This window comes from Hemitrygon akajei, chromosome 8, assembly GCF_048418815.1.
Source record: "Hemitrygon akajei chromosome 8, sHemAka1.3, whole genome shotgun sequence".
Taxonomy (NCBI): domain Eukaryota; kingdom Metazoa; phylum Chordata; class Chondrichthyes; order Myliobatiformes; family Dasyatidae; genus Hemitrygon; species Hemitrygon akajei.
The window spans coordinates 94,855,894-94,878,022 of NC_133131.1; the positions used below are offsets into that span (position 1 = coordinate 94,855,894).

Sequence of the window (22,129 nt, forward strand, 5' to 3'; positions counted from 1 at the left end):
AAGTGAAATGCAAAGGAATCCAGCTATTCTTGTGCCCAAATTGCATAATTTATTAGGCTGTTGCAGCATGTAATTAGGAAAGTAAAGGGCACGTTGGTCTTTATTGCAAGAGAATTGGGAAGTACTTTTACATTGAGTGTGACACTTGCTCCTTATCTATGTCTTCTAGTTTTAGTTGCCTCCAATTAGAAATGTTTCCTGTGTTGTTAATGTTATGTCATTTATTTCTAGGTGGTGCTGTTCTTCTATTTGTTGTGAATCACCCACTGCATACCACCACTGTAGAAATATTTAAGTTTGAAGAAGAACAACTTAGTCTGACTCATTTAAAGACCATCCAACATGAGCTTTTAAACAAGTATGTCATGTGAACATAAATAAGTCTGCTTTGAACTGATGGACAAGCTGATATGACTTTTTTATCTTTCATCTTGTGATGAGTCAAAACTTAAAGTTTTGATTGAACAATATTTGAGTGTTGCATGCCTCATCTAAGAGTTTTGGGGAGCCTACAGGGTACATTGACTCATATCCAATTCCTTCCAACCCTGTGAGCTGCATGTGGACCAGGCAAACAGACTTGTTAAAATAACAGTTAAGGTACTTCTACTTTATTGATTTAGCATGGGATTTGGAGTTCTTTGACTGCAGAGATGTGATATTACAGAATAGGGATATGTATTGCATTATGATCAGACTATAATTACAAAATAATTATTATAATGTATTCATGTAGAGTAAATTGTATGTGCATGATCCAAGTCACATACTGAGAGTCATAAATATGGCCCACAATGGCAAGAGGATGAAAAAGCACTACCTTGGCTTGAATCTTTAGGCACATTATTCCACCCACTTGCATATCTTCTCCAGCTCATTCTAAGGTGAATGAGTTACCTCCTGTTGCCAATGCCTGCTTCATTTTTACATTGATCTGCAGGCTTGTCAACTTCCGAAGTTCAAAGTGAATCTTACTATCAATGTATATATATGCTACCGGATACTACCCTGAGATTAATTTTATTGCAGTCATTCAGAATAGAACAAAGAAATACAATAGAATCAATGAAGTACTACACACTAAAAAGACTGACAAATTGTGCAAATACACAAAGAAACAAGTAAATAAATAATACTGGGAATATAAGTTGTGGATTCCCTGAACGTCAGTTCGGTGTTGCAGTGAGTGAAGATGTCCAGGCTGGTTGAAGAGTAATAAGTTCTCCTCAAGCTTGTGGCAGTGCTCTTTGTAGATGTGGTCAGTGGGGAGGGCTTTTCCTGTGATGGACTGGGCAGTATCCAGCACTTCTTGTAGGCTTTTCCATTCTTGAGCACTGGTGTTTCCATACCAGGCTTTGATGCAACTAGTCAGTATGCTGTCTATAGAAAAGCCACACAAAATGCTCGCAGAATCAGCGGGTCAGGCAGCAGCTATGGAGATCAATAAACAGACAACGTTATGGGCTGAGACCCTTCTTCGGGACGGGACAGGAAGGAGGAAGACGCCAAAATGAAAAGATGGGGGGAGGCAAAGGAGGATAGCCAGAAGGTGAAGGTGAAGCCAGGTGGGTAGGAAAGGTAAAGGGCTGGAGAAGAAGGAATCTGATAGGAGGAGAGAGTGGACCACAGAGAAAAGGAAGAGGGAGGATCACCAGGAAAAAAATAACCAGAAGGAGAAATTGGTATTAATGCCATCAGGTTGGAGGATACCTAGACAGAGTACAAGGTGTTGCTGATCCACCCCGAGAGTGACCTCATCCTCGCACAAGAGGAGGCCATGGATCGACGTGTCAGAATGGGAATGAGGATAGGAATTAAAATGGCTGGCCGCCGAGAAATTCTGATTTTGGTGGATGGAGAGGAGGCGCTTGCCAAAGCAGTCCCCCAGTTTACACCCGGTCTCACCAGTGTAGGGGAAGCTGCATCAGGAGCACCAGGTATGGTAGACTACCCTGACAGATTCACAGATGAAATGCTGCCTCACCTGGATGCACTGTCTGGGGCCCTGAATGGAAATTAGGGAGGAGGTAAATGGGCAAGTGTAGCATATGCAGGGTTATTATGTGCCAAGAGGCAGATTAGTGCGGAGGGACGAATGGACAAAGGAATCAGGAATCTGTGGAAAGTGGGGTGCTGGGGGGGGGGATGTAAAGATGTACCTGGTGGTAGAATCCTGTTATAGGGTGGGAAGACGTTTAGTCAAGATAACTCTGGGAATTGGTAGGATTATAAAAGACATCAGTAGACAAGTTTTTCCAGAGATGGAGGTATCAAGTAATAGGAGGAAGGTGTCAGAAATGGCCCATGTGAATTTAAGGGCAGGGTGGAAGTTGGAGGCAAAGTTGATAAAATTGATGAGTTCAGCGTGGATGAATGAAGCAGCACCAATGCAGTCATCAAAGTAGTGGAGGAAGAGTTGGGGAGCATTACCAGTGAAGGCTTGGAATATGGACTGTTCTACATAGCCAACAAAAAGTCAGGCATAGCTGGGGCCCATTCCGGTGCCCATGGCTACTCCTTAAGTCTGGAGAAAGTGGGAGGTGATTAAGGAGAAATGGTTGAGAGAGAAGGCCAGTTCTGCTAGATGGAGGAGGGCAGTGCGGAGAGGAACCAGTTGGCTCTGCTAGACGGCAGAGGGCGGTGGTACTCTCTAAAGTTTGTCAGAGCTTCAGTTAACATACTGAATCTGTGCAAACTCTAAGAAAGGAGAGGCACTGCCGTGCTTTCTTTGAAATGGCATTTGCATGTTGATCACAGGATAGGTCCTCTGATATGATCATGTCCAGGAGTTTAATATTTGCACTGTTTTTGAATCTAGATTATTTTGAATAAATAGATATGGTAATGATCCAAGCACTCATCTAAGTCTTCCTCAGTTCTGATCCATGATGGGTAGAGTGGGGTACGACACCACCTATCAGCTTCTTACAATGCAGTCCAAACATCTGTACCCTAGCATCTCCACAACAGTTCACACCTCTATTCATGTAAAGATAAGGCTAATGACCCTTTTATTACCTCTATGGCTCTTAAAGTGATTGCTATACCTTTAAACAACTAGAGTTTAAAAGCTGGAAAACTACCCACTATGGATTAGAACCGAAGAAGCATCTCGGATGAGCTAGACAGCACAGCTAAATCCAGCTGCCTTGATTTACTGTTGCTTGAGGTCCAAGCATTTGACTTCTGAGATACTTCAGGCAGTTCATCCACAAACCTGGATTAATTCACTGGAATTTAGAAGGATGAGAGGGGATCTGATTGAAACATATAAGATTATTAAGGGATTGGACACGCTGGAGGCAGGAAGCATGTTCCTGCTGATGGGTGAGACCAGAACTAGAGGCCACAGTTTAAGAATAAGGGGTAGGTCATTTAGAACAGAGATGTGGAAAAAAATTTTCACCCAGAGAGTGGTGAATATGTGGAATGCTGTGCCCGAGAAGGCAGCGGAGGCCAAGTCTCTGGATGCTTTCAAGAGAGAGTTAGATAGAGCTCTTATAGATAGCGGGGTCAAGGGTTATGGGGAGAGGGTACCGATTGTGTATGATCAGCAGTGATCACAGTGAATGGCGGTGCTGGCTAGAAGGGCAGAATGGCCTACTCCTGCACCTACTGTCTATTGTCTATTCCAAATTAGAGAGTGTTTTCTTTCCTTCAGTCAGTTCCTTTTCCATTCTTAGTGATTAACTTGAACCATCTTGGGCTAACTTTTTGTTACTAGTCTTTCATAGGCAACTTGATTTTTGGAAGTTGGGAACCGTCCACCCATGTGTGGTCTTTGATCAAGTCTAACCATGAGATTGAAGTTAAACTCTGAAGCCAGGAGAATGGAATAATAGCAGGAAATGGGATGGGAGACAGTATTGTTATGTTGTTTTGGGGAGATTGGTATTGTTAGTCAGTTAATATTAAGCATGGTTCCATGGTTTATTCCCAAAAATAGAAAAATCCCTCAATGTCTATTCTCTTAGTCCCCTAAGCCTGCACGCTAACAGTAGCGTTATTGCTCAACAAACTGACCTGTGCCTTTTAGATGCTGAGCACAAACCCTCTCACATCATTACCCACCTTTTCCCAAGCCATGACCCAATCACTAAATGTTAAATCATCATCTCACAGACCATCGCTGTTATTACATTGTTGTCGATTTTGATGGTGATATGAGGATAGATGGAGAAATTGTGAATGCATCACAACTAAGGAGGCTACAACTAGATATACTTTGGCAGAATGGCAAAGACGTGGCAATTGGAGTGTGATTTTGGAATACGTTAATATTGACCATTTATGTAGGGAAAAATTAAAGAAAACGTACAAAACTACTTCAGTGTTGAATGACTGAGGAGTTCTGAATTGCACTAGAATCTGGTGCGTGATTTGAAAAAGGCTAGTATGCAAGCACAAAAAAATCTAAAGGAAGTTAAGAGAATTTTATTGTTTACTGTTAGTGGAATTGATCATAAATGTAGAGAGGTTACACTTTAGTTATGTAGAACATTAGTGAAATCGCATTTGGAATACAGTTTTTCTGTTTTAAAGAAGGATTTTAATGCATTGGAAGCATTTAGAAAAGACGTCATCTGGCTGTACAATAAGGCTAGACATGTATTTACTCGAGTTTAGAAGAGTGAGAGGAGAATAATTGGAAGATCCTGAGTGGGTTTGGCAGGGTGGTTGAGGAGCAGATTTTCATCTTGAGAGAACATCTAGAGCTAGAAGTTACTATTTAAATTGGGGGTTATTCACTTTAGAGCGATTCAAGGTATTTTCTATAATGGTTCCTCACCTTTGTTACTCTTTTTCACAAAAGGGGGGAAGAATTTTGTAAGCAGAGTCTTTGAATATTTTTAAGGCAGAAATTGATAGCTTGTTGAAAAAAAATCAGATGCTGGAAATCTAAAATACTGGAAATATGCAACAGGTCAGGCAACATCTACAGAAAGTAATAGTGAAGCAGTTAATGTTTTTGGTCGAAGATCATATCTCAGGTAGATTATTTGTTAAGAAAAGGGTATACTATTATTATGTGCAGATGAGATTGTGGAGTTAAGGATACAGACAGATCAGGTTTGATCTTATTATATGCTGAGCAAGCCTGGCTATGGTCTACTCTGTCTTTGAATTTGTATGTTCGCTTATGAACCCATTTTTGGAGTCAATGAACCAATGTTTTACCTACTCATATAAGGCTGGTCTGCTATGCAGGTCTCACCATCATACCATTAGTAACATATTACAGAGATCAAGAAGCTGAACGTGCTGGTGGATGTCATCAATAAGCCATCTTGACTCGTCCTACTACAGACCTTCTTTCTGTACGACTGAAAACAAACCTGTCCTCTCTTTCCTTCTAATGAAAGGTCATACACTGGAAATATTGACAGGTCCACAGATGCTGAGTGATTCCTATTTTCTATTCTCCCCCACGCCCATGGAAGTATCTTTTTTCTCTTAGCTTTATTTATTTTTCTTCCATTCTTTTCCCATGTACAACTGTGACTCCCCCACCCCCTATCCCCCAATGCCTTTTGCTGTTCAGGGTATTTCCAAATTCTTGATTGTAACTATTTCATTTCCACCCTGGATATCAAGTGTTGCTTCAACTCCACTTCCCATGGTTTTATTCCATGGAAAAGAAAACAATTGATCCCATCTGCCCTCATTCACTCATGTGAACTTGGTCTTGTGTTGAACCAGTTTTCCTGTTGACTACACCTTCAAACAAGTAATATGGGAATCTGTATAGGTCCGGGGGATGCTGACCTTTATGTTGGATATGTAGAACGATTTTTGTTCCAGAACTTGTGGAGTTACTGTCCACACCCCCTTTCTAGTACATTAATAGTTATATAAAGTTTTCCTGCTTTTACTGTGAAATGGAATGTTTCAAAGCTGTTCATTAACAAATGTGGAATGTTATGATTGAGGTGGCACAGTAAGTACTGTGAGAGGCCAGGGATTTCGTGCATGCTAAATATGCAATAAACAAAACTAAACAATCAGAATCAGGTTTAATATCACTGGCATGTGTTGTGAAATTTGTTAACTTTGTGGCAGCAAAACAATGCAATACATGATAAATTAGAAATAAATGAGTTACAATAAATATTTATATATCTATATTAAATAATTAGATTAAAAATAGTGTAAAAATAGAAATGACAGAAGTAGTGAGTTAGTGTTCATGGGTTCAATGTCCATTTAGAAATCAGATGGCAGAGGGTAAGAAGCTGTTCCTGAACTTCTGACTGTGCCTTCAAGCTTCTGTACCTCCTTCCTGATGGCAACAAAGAGAAGAGGGCATATCTTGGGTAGTGGGAGTCCTTGATGATGGATGCTGACTTTCTGAGACACCACTCCTTAAAGATGTCTTGGATACTACGGAGGCTAGTAGCCATGGTGGAGCTGACTAATTTTACAACTCTCTGTAACTTCTTTTGATCCTGTGCAGTAGCCCTTCTCCCTCGTACCCAATAGTGATGCGGCCAATCAGGATGTCTCTGTGGCACACCTGTAGAAGTTTTTGAGTGCTTTAGGTGACATTACCAAATCTCTTCAAACTCCTAGAAATACAGCTGCTACCTTGCCCGCTGTGTAGTTGCATTGGTATGTTATGTCCTCGGAGATATCGACACGCAGGAACTTGAAGTTGTTCACTCTGTCCATTTCTGATCCCTCTGTGAGGGTTGGTTCATGCTCACAATGGATTAGACTGAAGCTCTGCAGTGTGGTTGATTTGTTGACGTGAGTGGTGGTCGACAGTGAGGCAGCAAAGAGGGGGAGGAGGAGGAGATCACAGATGATCTCCAATGTCAATGATGGTAGGACCCAACATGTGAATACTAAGGACAACACTTAAGCATTCACATCCGTGTGATTGATTCACCTCTGATGTGCAGTGTGGATGCTCCACTTCTGTTTCCTCTTAGGATCCCTACAATCCTAGAAGCCAGTCGTTGGATCATTCCATCCACTCCAAATGTCATGAACAAAAGGCTGCCTGCACTGTATATATGGAAAAAGCAATAGGAGCAAAACTACAGATCAGCCTACTGTTATTGGATTGTTAGATATTTCAGACTGTTGCATGTTACTCCTGCCCGAAGTGTCACCTGTACTACCTGCCACAGGAGTTCACCTCAGCTGTCCTGAGAGTGGTCTATATCCAAACTCAGGTGGACATGAAGCCTCACTGACCTATACTCTGTGGTCCACAGTCTTGAAACAGGAAACCCTGAGGACCTCTTCATCATTGCTGGTGACTTCAATGAGACAACTTCAGAAGTGTACTAACAAAATACTTTCAGCACATCCCCGGTCCACCCAGAGACCTAAACACCCTTGACCATTGCTATACAACTATCAAAGATGCCTACTTATCCACCCCATTTGCACTTCAATAAATCAGTCTATCAGGCTGTGTTCCTTCTCCATGCATACAAACAGAAGCTAAAATGGGAGGCTCCACTACAAAAAAGTTATACAATGCTTGTCTGAGGAAACAGATGAGGTTCTACACAACTGTTTGAGCCAGTAGACTGGTCCATGTTCAAAGATTCAGCTGTCAAGCTAGATGTGCAAAAGTCCCCGCCAGCTGATTGGAACAGAATTTGAACTGCAAGACCTTCTTCCACATCTTTACAGTATCTTTTAAGAAATGCATTGCAAAATCTTTACAGGCAAGGATATGCTTTTGTTTTTAGTGGGGCATGTGGTGTAAATCTAATACTGTGCATCAGCCAGATAACATCATCCCTGCTGTAAAGTATGGTAGAGGTAGCATCATGCTATGTGGATGCTTTTCAGCCGCAGGGACTGGAAATCTAGTCAGGATGTATGAGAAGATGAATGCTACTAAATACAGAGAGATCCTGGGTAAAAAACCTGCTCGACTCTGCCAGAAAGATTAAACTGGGGAGGAAGTTCGTCTTTCAGCAGGACAACAACACAAAACACTCTGCCAGAGCAGCCATGGAGTGGCTTTAAATGAAGAATTTTGATGTCCTTGGTGGCCCAGTCAGAGTCCTGACCTTAAGTTGATCGAACATCTCTGGGAAGACTTCAAGATTGCTCTCCACCGCTGCTCCCATCTAACCTGGCACAGCTTGAGCAATTTTGCAAGGAGGAATGGGCAGGTCTTGCTCGATCACATTGTGCAAAGCTAACAGAGACTTACCCAAAAAAGACTACTGGCTGTAATAGCTGTACGAGGTGGCTCAGCTATGTACTGGGCAAAAGGGGATGATTACTTTTGAATTGTGGACATCTCAGTTTTTGAAATTTTAGTTTTTCATGCTTTCCAATTTTTCCAATTTTTTGGGCTCCATTGAGAGGAGGAGCATGTGATTCACAAATAAAGTGTCTCAGGTAAATTGATCAAAATCACCAGTTGTGAACAAAGGGTTGGAGCCTGAATACTTTTTCAAGGCACTGTATGATGGCTTGCTATGACAACTACTCTGCACATGACCACCAAAAAAACTGTGGAGTTGTGCACAAAACTGGGCTGAGAAGTGGCAGATGGAGTTCAACCCAGATAAGTGTTAAGTGGTTCATTTTGGTAGGTCAAATATGATGGCAGAATATAGTATTAATGGTAAGAGTCTTGGCAGTGTGGAGGATCAGAGGGATCTTGGGGTCCATAGGATGCTCAAAGCAGCTATACAAGTTGACTCTGTGGTTAAGAAGGCATACAGTGTAGCCTTCATTAATCGTGGAATTGATATTAGGAGTCGCGAGGTAAAGTATTCGATAAAAGGTCCCCAGACCTTATGGAATTAAGAACTGAATAATGAATTTTTTCGAGGTCCAAGCAGGCCATAATGTCATTAAGCCATTGCGCATGAGTGGGCGGGGCAACATCTCACCATCTAAGTAGGATCAAGCGTCTAGCCAGGAGAGAGGCAAAGGATAGTATTCGGCATTTGGTCGGACCCAGACATAAATCTGTCTCGCCCCAAAAACCGAACAGAGCAATTAAGGGGTTTGGTTCTAGGTGCTGATTCAGAATACCCGATAATGTAGTGAAGACATCTTTCCAGAATTTCTCCAAGCTAGGACAGAACCAGTACATATGGATGAGAGAGGCCACGCCCCTCTTGTATTTATCACAGAGCGGACTAATGCCAGGGTAGAATCGAGGTAGCTTAGATTTAGACATATGGGCTCTATGAACAATCTTAAACTGTAAAAGGCAATGGCGAGCACAAAGAGAGGTTGAGTTAACCGATTTGAGAACTGAGTCCCAGCTCTCCTCAGATAAGGAGATATTTAAATCCTGCTCCCAGGCCATTTTAATTTTATCCACAGGGGCCCGTCGTAAGGCTGCTAGTTTATCTCGGATAATTGATATTAAATCTTTACCTAGTGGATTAATGGAAAGAAATAGGTCCGTAGCATTTTTCGCAGGCATTTCAGGAAAGTTAGGAATAAAGGAGCAATAAAGTGTCGGATTTGGAGATACCTGAAAAAATGAGCGTTAGGCAGGTTGAACTTAACAGAGAGCTGCTGAAAAGAAGCGAAGCGATTATCAATGAAAAGATCTTCAAAATGTCTAATGCCCTTCCTATACCAAACATGGAATGCTGAATCATACGTAGTAGGTAAAAAAAGGTGATTATGTCTGACAGGGCTAGAAACGGAAAACCCCTGGAAACCATAGCATTTCCTGAACTGAGCCCATATACGCAAAGTGTGTCTAACAAGAGGATTAGCTATTGATCTGGGCAGACTACTAGGGAGTGCAGAGCCAAGAAGTGCAGAGATAGATAATTCTTGAGTGGAGCTCAACTCCATTGCCACCCAGTTAGGGCACTCGGGTTGGCCGTGGAAGAAAGACCAGAAGGTAGCACAACGTATATTAGCTGCCCAATAATATAAGTGAAAGTTAGGTAAAGCCATGCCACCCTCTTTTTTAGATTTTTGGAGGTGGATTTTATTAATTCTAGAGCACTCATTCTGCCACAGATATGACAAAATAATAGAGTCAGGGGTAAGTTTTTTACGCAGAGAGTGGTGAGTGTGTGGAATGGGCTGCCGGTAACAGTGGTGGAGGTGGATACGATAGGGTCTTTTAAGAGACTTTTAGATAGGTACATGGAGCTTAGAAAAATAGAGGGCTATAGGTAAGCCTAGTAATTTCTAAGGTAGGGACATGCTCGGCACAATTTTGTGGGCTGAAGGGCCTGTATTGTGCTGTAGATTTTCTATGTTTCTATAGGTCAGCACATCACAGAAACCAGCCTAACCCCTATGGACTCTGTCTGTACTTCTCAAGTTCAAATTTCAATGTAACTTTATTATCAAATGAGAATATATGTATGTATATATAACTTGTGTCACTCTCTGAGGACCTGTCCTGGACCCATCATATCAATGTCATTGCAAAGAAAGCACAACAGCACTTCTCGTTATCTATTGCTGTTTACTTATATTTGTGTTTGCACAATTTGTGGTCTTCTATGCTCTATCTGCTCTTTGACTGATCCAGTTTACAGTTACCATTCTATAAATTTGCTGCATATGCTCGCAGGAAAAAAGAATCTCAGGGTTGTATGTGGTGACATGTATGTGATGATAAATTTTACTTTGAACGTTATTAACATGTACTACCTTGAGGTTCATCTTCTTGCAGGCATTTACAGGAAAAAATATGATAACATTTTACTAAAAACTATATGTAAACAGACACTGACTGACAAGCAACCGAAGTGCAAAAAAAAGACAAACTCTGCAGAAGATGTAATACTGACAATATGTGCTGTAGAGTCCCTAAGTGTGAATCTGTCTGTCACAGAATCAGTTCAGAGTAGCGTTGAATGAAATTAACTATGCCGGTTCAGGAGTTTGGTAGTAAGGCAATATCTGTTGTTGAACCTGGTCGTGTGGGACTTAAGGCATCTGTACCTCCTGCCTGATGGTAGCAGACACTCGCTTTCTCAGTAAAGTGGTCAGCAAAATCAAATATCCCACCCACTTTGAACACTCTCTCTTTTCTCCTCTTCCATCGTTGAAGATAGAAAAGTATGAAAGCATGTGGAAAGATATCTTCTACACTGCTGTTATAAGGCTACTAAATGTCTTCCTGATGCCATAAACCTCAGAGTCTACCTCACTATGATCTTACACCTTATTGTTCATCTGCACTACACTTTATCTATAATGGTTACACTTTATTCTTTATTGTAACTGTTTTACTTTTACCTCCTCACACTGTGTGAGCAGAATGCAAGACAAGCTTTTCACTGTATCTGGATACATGTGACAATAAAAGTGAATTCCACTTGATTTAAGGAAGAGCGCAGGTGTATGTATGTGGTAGATAGGAAGGAGGCTGGACAGTGTTTGGACAGTGGTTGCAAAGAGTAACTTTTATTACTAGATATGGAAAAATAACTGTTCTTAACTGCATCTGTTAAAATGCTTTATCTTTGGTTTGTTGTTTCATATAATCTCTGAATTAATTATTAAATTTAAAGTATGATGAATTGTAATTGGGTGTAAAGCAATGGACATCTTTTCAATATTTTGACATAAACAGAAAATGTTCTATAAATGATCTCCATTGGCAGCACTTAAAATGTTAGTAGAACAGAGGGTTCTAATATCTGTTCCATTCCTGCACATCTCAGCACTCTTTGTAACAATGTGGACGTGGCATTGTACTGTAATAGGTTCTTGGGAGTAAATTTGCAAATTAACATACAAAATATTACAAAAGCAATGTGGTAGAAACAAAAAGATTTTCAAGTATTCATGGATTTCCTTTTCTTTTACTCTTCTAGTGTGAATGATATCATAGCAGTGGGCTCTCAGAGTTTCTATGCCACCAATGACCATTATTACTCTAATTTTTACCTGAAGATCTTCGAGTTTCTTTTCGGCTATTCCTGGGGCTCCGTTGTTTACTATAGTCCGACTGAAGTAAAAGAAGTTGCAAAAGGGCTTAGTTTTCCCAATGGGCTGGATATTTCTCTTGATGGAAAGTGAGTACATTTTCTTTGTTTGTTACTGACTGCAGTAGCATTACTCTTAGCATTGTGGGTTGGTGTTGGAATGATGTTTTTTTTGGGTTTGATTGTTAATCATACAAATAGAGTCTGTGTTTTTGATCTTATTTGATGCAATCTTCCTCTTGCCTGATAGTGAATAATGGATTGCAAAATTACATTGTGTTTCTTAAAGTTGTCAACCATTTAATCATCTGAAATTTCCTTTAGTTATGTAATACTAATGTGAATCTGATTCCTTTACAAAAATTTTCTTGATCATTATATACCTGTATACAGATGGTGAAGTCATTGGGCATGAAGTTTTTTTTGTGAGTCTAGCCAATCATGTAGTGTAAGAAATATCTTTGGCCTTTGCTTCTCCCTAAAATTACTTTACATATCATTCCATAATCAGAGATAATTTCAGCAGAAACATTTTTTTTCCTTATTGCCTTGAATTACTCCTCATGCCTCCACACTTCTTCCAACTACATTTGTGTTTGCCTTGGAGAAAGCTAATGCAGTTTGGGTGACACATTTCAGAGCACCCGTGTTCAATTCACAGAATGACCTTGGAATTTCTATTCAATACCATTTTAATTCCCCATTCCACTCTCACCCCTATTTATTTCCTGTTATAACTTTCTGGAACAACTTCCTATCTTCCATTCTAGATTAGATTCCAGATTCAACAATTTCAGTACCTTGCTTTCTCTGGCTTTATTAAAACTGGGCAGGTTACCAGTTACATTTGTTCTATAGGTAGTTTTGCAAGGTATGGCCTACACCTCTACACTTCTCACATTTACCTTCCTTTATGTCTCTCCAATTGCCTAACCTTTGTTCAGATCCTCTCTCCCTCTCTAATTGCCCTCAATGAAACTATCAGCTGGATGACTTCATTTATATTTTATGAGCAACCACTCCCATCCCCAGCAACCCTGATATTGCCTGATTCTTTCTGTTTCATCCGTCCCTTTCTCTACAAATTCTCTCTTTTCCAGTTCTTAATGAAGGGTTTTGGACCTGAAAACCTCGATTTCACTGCCTGATCTGTGGAGTGTTCCCAGAGTTTTCTGGTTTTTATGATAGTTTTCCATCATCTGCAATTTTTTTTTATTCCATTATGCCACCATTGGACATAGATGGTACTTGACAAAATAATTAGTATAAAACAGAGTGGCCTAACAGTAAATATACATTCGTTGAGTCCAGATGGAGGGTATTGACTTGAAATTTCGATTGGACATTTCCCGCCACTAATGCTGCCTGATTCACTGAGTTCCTCCAGGCATTTGCTTTTTTGCTCTGGATTTCAGCCTCTACAGTTTCTAGCATTTGCGTTATCTTGGGAGCAGAAACCAGGTACAACTCCATGCTGCCACAAACAGTCCTTGCATTCAGTGTTCTGGCTAATTGCCGACCTCGTTGTAACTTTACTACAGCCTTGCCATGTCATTCCATTCTGCAGAATTTATTTTGTTTTCCTGACAGCACTTCTTACTAAGTACCATTTCCTCTTTCCAAACCAAATAATCTTCCCAAGTTTTTTTATAAAACAAAATTCCAATTAATTACACAAACAGCCCAAACCACAGATCTGAAATTGAATGAAGGTAATGATCAAATAAAGCTTTGTCATACGCACATTGAAATTTGTCGTTTGTGTCGAATTGTGTTGAGCAGCCCTGAAGTGTCGTCACGCTTCCGGTGCCAAGATAGCGTGCCCACAATTCACTAACCCTAACTGTACGTCTTTGGAATGTGGGAGTGTGACGGAGGACACTCGGTAAATGCACTCCTTGCACACGCGGATTCACTTGCACACGTTGTCTTGTCGTTCTGCTGTTGTTGTGGTGGGTGTACACATTGTATTCCCTGGCATATTCACATAATTAACCCACTATTTTCCCACCGCATTGCTATGTGCATTCAGAGTCAGACGCTAAATTTTAGTTTAATTTCATTCTTTATTTGTACTTAACAGCAAGTGTGGAGCGTTCTGCTGTGTCACATTGTTGACTCCTTGCAGATCCATGGCATGTGCTTGGGTTGGCTTTATGCTGCCTTTCCCACCATAGATGGTGGAATATTCACTTTCTTTAGAAAAGGGGATGTGTAAATGTGTATACATTGTTTGTATACTGTATTTAAGGAAGATACTTCTGTTTATTTTGTGGTTACATTGTGGGTGCATCATATTCTGATTCATGTGTGGTCTTAACATCTCTCTGTTGGAATTAAAGATGGTATGTCCTAGTGCCAAATAAAAGGAGCTCATTGCCCTCAGTATGAGAAAGAGAGATAGTGGCTGCCAGGACTTTCACACTGGACAAGAATAAAATAGGAGCTATTTTGTGTTTTCTAATAGATATCTTTTTGTAGATATTGACATCTATCTTTTCACTATTTTTGCTAATTTTTTGTAAGTGTGATTTTTGACACACCTAATAAACATCCTGGCACTAAAGTGCTAATCGACTCCAGACATTTTTTCTTTGGTCATAACCTACATACATAACATCTGGTGTCAGCAGTGGGATGGCCAGTCGCAGAGTGGTGCGCTCAAATCAAGGGAGAGTGGGATTGTGGTCTCAATTCAGGAAACTGTCTGAGGCTAAAAATGTAACAGTTGCCTTGGAAACAGCACAGACCTCAGAGGAGGGAAAACTTCAGCCCACGGCGAAACTCAGGCCAGAAGCAGAAGGGCCTTTCAGTGGCACAACCTCTGAACCCTCTTGGAAAATCCGTCTTCCCAACGGAGGAGAGATAATGCTTTTAGAAAGGAACTCCAAAACCTGCAGATGTCTGTTGAGGCCATCACGCAGCCTGTCACTGTCTCCCCACCTGCCAGCCCTTCAACCCTCCTGCTCTGTTGTGGAAATGCCCGATGGTGCCTCCTTATCAACAAGGTCATGATATTGAAAACTATCTCCTCAGCCTTAAAAGGATGGCTCGGACTTGGTGAGGGCCAGAGGAGGAGCGGGCTCACAAAGCCTTCACTGCAATGGATGAAGGGTGGTCCAACAACTATCCTGACCTGAACAGGGCACTGCTGGCTAAATTTGATATCCTGGCTGATACCTGTTGCCAGTGCTTCCATTCCAGTACTCAGCCACCCACTCTGACGTACCATCCTGAGGAGTCTCCACTGCTGATGGATTCAGTAAGAACAAAAGTCAAAGGAGCAGATTGATGAGGCCATTTTTCTGGAGCATCTGCTGCGGGTTCCTCCTCCAGACACCAGAACATGGGTCTGATAACGTGAGCCAGTGGATGACTTGCCCTAGAGTACCTCAGTGCCTGCAAGGGTGAGCACCATGGCCAACAGAGAATCTAACCCTCCAAGTGAAGCCGGTAACCAGTGGTGTGCTTTAGGGATCTGTTCTGGGACCCCTACTCTTCGTGATTTTTATAAATGACCTGGATGAGGAAGTGGAGGGATGGGTTAGTAAATTTGCTGATGAGACAAAGGTTGGGGGTGTTGTGGATCATGTGGAGGGCTGTCAGTGGTTGCAGTGGGACATTGATAAAATGCAAAACTGGGCTGAGAAGTGGCAGATAGAGTTCAACCCAGATAAGTGTGAAGTGGTTCATTTTGGTAGGTCAAATATGATGGCAGAATATGGCATTAATGGTAAGACTCTTGGCAGTGTGGAGGACCAGAGAGATCTTGGGGTCTGAGTCCATAGGACATTCAAAGTTGCTACGCAGGTTGACTCTGCAGTTGAGAATGCGTATGGTGTATTGGCCTTTATCTACCGTGGGATTGAGTTTAAGAGCTGAGAGGTAATGTTGCAGCTGTATAGGACCCTGGTCATACCCCACTTGGAGTACTGTGCTCAGTTTTGGTCGCCTCACTACAGGAAGGATGTGGAAGCCATAGAAAGGGTGCAGAGGAGATTTACAAGGATGTTGCCTGGATTGGGGAGCATGTCTTATGAGAATAGGTTGAGTGAACTTGGCTTTTTCTCCGTGGAGTAGTGGAGGATGAGAGGTGACCTGATAGAGGTGCATAAGATAATGTGAGGCATTGATCATGTGGGTAGTCAGAGGCTTTTTCCCAGAGCTGAAATGGCAAGCATGAGAGGGCATAGTTTTAAGGTGCTTGGAAGCAGGTACAGAGGAGATGTCAGGGGTAAGCTTTTTACACGGAGAGTGGTGAGTGCATGAAATGGGCTGCTGGCAGTGGTGATGGAGGCAGAAATGATAGGGTCTTTTAAGAGACTCTTAGATAGGTACATAGAGCTTAGAAAAATAGAGGGCTATGAGTAAGTCTAGGTATTTCTAAAATAAGGACACGTTCAGCACAGATTTGTGGGCCAAAGGGCTTGTATTGTGCTGTAAGTTTTCTATGTTTCTAAGGGATTCTCACCCAGAAAAGAGGAAGGAGTTTCAGCCCTATCGCATTAACCTCTTGGACGCCTGGAAGGAGAGAAGGGTCCCTACCAACAGCATATCTCTCCTGGTCTGCCCGATTGCAGAAAAGAATGACCTGGAAGCCTGCTGGTCATGGGGAGAATGTACAAACATCTTGCAAATTCCTTTTTGATAGTTGGAGTCTGTCTTTTCCACCATTTCTTCAGGCCATGCACTCCCGACCATCATCATCTGAATATAAAGAATACTTTAATTCCGTTGTTTTGCCTCTGCAAATCTTTGTGCTAAATTAAATAATTTAAATTTCACGGATCCCTCAAAGCACCCAAAGTACAGATCTAGAAAATCTTTTCACTCTTTCTCTTCACCACTTGTGTTGCCCAGAACTGTCCACAATTCTGCAGCTGGGCCCTAATCTGCATTTGGAAATGGGTTTAGTATAAATTTGTTTTTGTACTGTGCTGTTTATAAAATAAGGAACTTACGCCTTTTTGTTGACTAAAAGCATTCTCTAATTTTGTGCTGTTAATTCACAGAATCATGTAAAATTTGCAACATAGAAGGAAACCGTTCAGCCCAAAGTATCTATGCTGGTCAAAAATGAGCTAGCCAACCTAATCCTATTTTCTAGTAATTAGTGGCCCTACGAGGCTCTGCTTCTTCAGCACACATTCAAATATTTATTCAAATTTAATGAGGATTTCTCTCTCTACTATGCTTCCAGGCTGTGAATGCAGCCCATAACAGACTTCAGCTGCTTTTTCTTGTCTTCCCCTAGAGGCTGCATAAAATGTATGGCACCTAGTTTGTGACATCTATGCTGAGGGAGCTTCCTAATTCTTCAGTATCCAGTTCTTCAATATGGTGGGTTAATTAATTAATTTTGGAACAAAGGAGAATTGATGGGCATCTGAGTCTCAGACTACAGGAAAAACAAATGGGATTAATAGGATTGCTCTGTTGGGAGCCAACATAGGGTTGAATGGTCTCCTCTTGCATTAAGTTAGTATGATCCTTCTGTGAGCTACTGATAATAATCTGAAAATGCTGTAATCAGTTTCCAAATTATAAACATTCTTTGAAAAGTTCCCAAAATCACAAGTGGTATTATAAATGCAGTCTCAAAAACTGAATTGGGCAAGATTGTAAAAATAAATTTGAATTTATCTTTATCAAAGTTCAAAGTAAATTTATCAAAGTACACATGGTATACAGGGCGTCACCATATACAACCCTGGAATTCACTGTCTTGTAGCCCTTCACAGTAAATACAAGAAATACAGTAGGATTGATAAAAGTCTGCTTCCAACAGGATGGACAATCAATGTTTAAATGACAACAAACTGTGCAAATACAAAAAGAAAAAATAATAAATAGCAAAAACATGAGATGAAGAATCCTTGAGAGTGAGTCCATAGGTTATGGGAACAGTTTAGTGATAGGGCAAGTGAACTTGAGTGAAGTTATCCCCTCTGGTTCAAGAATCTGATGGTTGAGGGTAATAACTGTTCCTGAACCTGGTGTCGTGGGACCCGAGGCTGCTGTACTTTCATCCTGATGGCAACGGTGAGAAGAGAGCAAGGCCAGGATGGTGAAGGTCCTTGATAATGGATGCTGCTTTCCTGCTTTACCCATGATGATCTGGGCCATATCAACTACTTTTTATACACCTTTCCGTTCAAGGGCATTGGTGTTTCCATACCAGCCCATGATGCAACCAGTCAATATATTCTCCACCACACAGCTATAGAAATTTGTCAAAATTTTAGATGATATGGTGACTCTTCACCGACTTCTAAGCAAGTAGAGGCACAGCAGTGCTTTGTTAGTAATGGCCCTTGTGTGGTGAACCCAGGAAAGATCCTCTGAAATGATAATGCTGAGGAATTTAAAGTTGCTGACTCTCTCCACCTCTGATCCCCTGATGAGGACTGGCTTATGAGTCTCCAGTTTCTTCCTCCTGAAATCAATAATCAGCTCCTTGGTTTTGCTGACATTGAATGAGATGTTGTTATGGCACCACATAGTCATATTTTCAATCTCACTCTTATGTGCTAATTCGTCACCACAATTGAAAAAATATTAAGTATGGCATTGGAACTGTGCTTTGCCTCACTGTCATAGGTATAAAAGGAGTAGAGCAGGGAGTTAAGCACACAGCCTTGTAGTGCTGATGGAGATTGTGGAGAAGATGTTATTGCCTCTCTGAATTAACTGTGGTCTGCAAGTGAGGAAATCGAAGATCTGCTTGCAAAGGAAGAATTGAGGTAGATCATCCTTACTGTAAAGTATGTTGGAGGTAACATCATGCTATGGGGAAGCTTTTTAGCAGAAGAGACTGAATATTTGGTCAGGATTGATGGAAAGATGAATGATGCTAAATACAGAGAGATCCTGGATAAAAACTTATCCAGATAAAAACTTTACAAAATGTGTAAACTGGGGAGAAAGTTCATCTTTCAGAAGAACAACAACCCAAAGCACACTGACAGAGCAACCATGGCATGGTTAAAATGAAGAAAATTGATGTCCTTTTGTGGCTTCATCAGAGTCCTGACTTTAACCTGATCAAACATCTCTGGAAAGAGCTCAAGATTGCTTTCCACTGCTGCCCAACAGCTTGAGCAATTTTGCAAGGAGGATGGACAAATTTTGTTCCATCATGTTTTGGAAAGCTAATAGAGAATTATCCAAAAAGCCTACTGGCTGTAATAGCTGTGATAGCTGGCACAAATAAGTATTGAGCAAAGGGGGATGATTACTTTTGAACTGCTGATGTTTCAGTTTTTGTATTTTAGTTTTTCACGTTTTACAAATTTCCCTGTTTTTTGGGCTCTTCTATGAAAAGAGAGCATGTGATTAACAAATAAAAATTCTCAGTTAAGTTGATCGAAATCTCTGGTTGTAATACTCACCTCCGTGAACAAAGGTTGGAGGCTGAATTCTTTTTCCAGGCACTATATACTGTACCAGAAGTCCATAATGCACTTCAGAGTCTTGGATTTACAAATTTTTCTCTGACAAGGCATCTTGGGGAAAGCTGTAATGAACAGCTGTGATGTCACTACATTCCATGCAACAGTGATTCCTGCATGAATAAATTCTATTGAAGTGTCTCCAACAGTGGTGGGGCTCATCACCAACAACAATGAGATGGCCTACAGACAAGAGTTGGAAGAGCTTGAGGCCTGGTGCTGGGCACATAACCTCTTTTTCAATGTCAACAAGACAAAGAAGATGGTGATTAACTTCAGGAAAAGTTGTACCGCTCACATGCCCTATATTGGCGGCACCTGTGAAAACTGCGAGTAGTTTTAAATTCCTGGGAGTGCACATCACACAACTTCTCATGGTTCCAGGACACATCCTACAGAGTCAGGAAAGCTCACCATTGCCTCTACTTTCTGCAGAGGCTTAAAGAGAGTTGAACTATGCACATTTATATGCCTGTCATTCTACAGATGTACAATAGAGAAAATCCTAGCAAGATGCATCATTGCTTGGTGTGGAAACTGCAATGTGGCAGACAGGAAGACTCCGCAATGAGTTGTCAAAACTGCCCAATGCATCACCTGCATCAGCCTACCTGCCATCAAGGAAACAAATACAGAAAGGTGCCAGAAAAGGGCTGATACTGTTAAGAAGGATCCCACAAGCTATTTAACACTATCATAACTCCTGGTTTTGTAATTGTATTATAAATTTCAAAGAAATTCTAACCTTTATGTTACAAGTATTATTGACTGAGTGAATGCCTCCATTTTATTAATTCATTGACCACTGAAAATTATTTTAAGCATTTACTTTTTAGGATTTTTTGCATGTTTGGTTCTTCAGTATTCTTATTTCTCCATTTCAGTTTGCTGTTATAATTTCAAAATTGTTTTTCTTTAGTTTCTCCAAAAATATAGAAGGGACACCCAATCTTTATTGCAATCAGTGGTTAATTGTTAACATTACATTTTTAATGATTATAGAGTAAAATATTTCTACAATTTAATTCCAGTTTTGTTTTTTTGTAATTCAGACACCTATTTGTTGCAGAGACTATAGCTTCTATGATCAATGTTCTGGAAATTAATCCAAACCATAGTCTGACTCAAAAGAAGGTAGGTCTGTGGGAAACTAAATATTAGTTTTTGGGAAGTAAATTTAGATGTGATTTTACTGGCAAGTGTGTAATTTGCAATCACAAAAGTTGACAATTCTTTGACTAGTTTGAAGTTGTTCATTAGCTGAATTAATTATAATATTTATCATTTTACTTACTTAATCAGCTTGAATCTATAGGGAAAGTTAAGTTTTCTTTGTACATTCTTAGGTCTGTCATTGATAATTAATATAAGTGTAATAGTAACAAGGTCAGTCAAATGTCATTTATTTGAAGTTTAAAATACAAACCAATCTTGTTCTCTCTTTATCTTAAACTTACTTTTTATTGCTGTCTTCCCTTTTATATTACAGAATTTATGAAATATAAAATGTCTTTTTGAATTAATTATAACCTAACAGCTCCATGACTGCTGGTCATGATTGATTTATATAATTGCCTCAACTGGGAAGGAGGCAAGGTCACATGGGAATTTTGTCAGATAAATGCAACACTGCAGTCATAGGGGTCTTGTAGGCAATGATGTTTAAGTTGCAATGTATATAAAATAGAGGAGAAATGCAGAATCCCATTAAGGTCAATAGATGGAAATAGTACAAGTTTTGTAATGGTAAGGCAACCAGCTGCTGTAAAAAAATATATCAAACACAGTTAAGAAACCCAATGAAATAGAAATTCTGTCCAGTCACAAAAGTGCTATTGGAATGGTTGAGAAATGCTTGATTAAACATTTGGGGAAAGGAAGATGGGCAGCTGGAATGTGACAGACAAAACAGGCTGAAGAGGCAGTGATTAGCTGAAGCAAGAGTGTGAATGCAAAATAACCAGAAATATTGTCAATGAGGAAGATAATAATAGCCTTCTAAAGACATATAAATGCTCACTTTGAATAAGATTTCCCCCTTTCTATGATGGAAAATGTACTAGGTCTCTGTCTCACTGTCCGTGGTTTACATCTATCACCCAGCAGCCTCTATCCCACTCCCCTATAAACTGCTATATAGAGTCATAGAACACTACGGCACTGAAACAGGTCTTTCATCCCATTTAGTCCATGCCAGACTATTAATCTGCCTAGTCCCATCAATCTGCACCCTCTATAGCACCCTCCATAGCCCTCTATAGCCCTCTATACCCCTGCCATCCACATACCTATCTAACTTTCTCTTAAATGTAGAAATCAAACCGGCATGCACCACTTACACTGGCAGCTCATTCCGCACTCTCACCACCCTCTGAGTGAAGATGTTCTTCTTCAACATTTCACCTTTCACCCTTAACCCATAACTTTTGGTTCTAGTCTCACTCAACTTCAGAGGAAAAACCCATTTGCATTTACCCAATCTATAGTCATGATAATATTGTATTTCTCTGTCAAATCTCTCCTCATTCTCCTATGCTCTAGGGAATAATGTTCTATACTATTCAATATTTCCCTATAACTCATGTACTCACTGTATCTCCTACCACTAGCTCTGGCGGTCTGTTCTAAGCACCTACCATCTCCCCTCCTCACCTTAAATGCATGCCCTGTAGAATTTGACATTTATCATGGGAAAAAGATTCTGACTAACTACCCTATCTACACCTCTCATAACTTTGTACTTCTATCAGATCTCCCCTAAGCTTCCAATCATACAAAAAA

General features: G+C 40.5%; 1 protein-coding gene across 1 annotated transcript in view; it reads left to right on the plus strand.

Moving 5' to 3' along the window:
• The window catches only part of LOC140732533 (serum paraoxonase/lactonase 3-like), a gene marked incomplete at its 5' end in the record, with an annotated part of 50,700 nt that overhangs the window by 23,069 nt on the left and 5,502 nt on the right, over positions 1-22,129 (plus strand). The window contains 3 exons of the mRNA XM_073055302.1: positions 232-358; positions 11,787-11,987; positions 20,401-20,482. Coding sequence (XP_072911403.1) covers positions 232-358; positions 11,787-11,987; positions 20,401-20,482 — 410 coding nt within the window. The remainder of the gene's footprint in view (positions 1-231; positions 359-11,786; positions 11,988-20,400; positions 20,483-22,129) is intronic.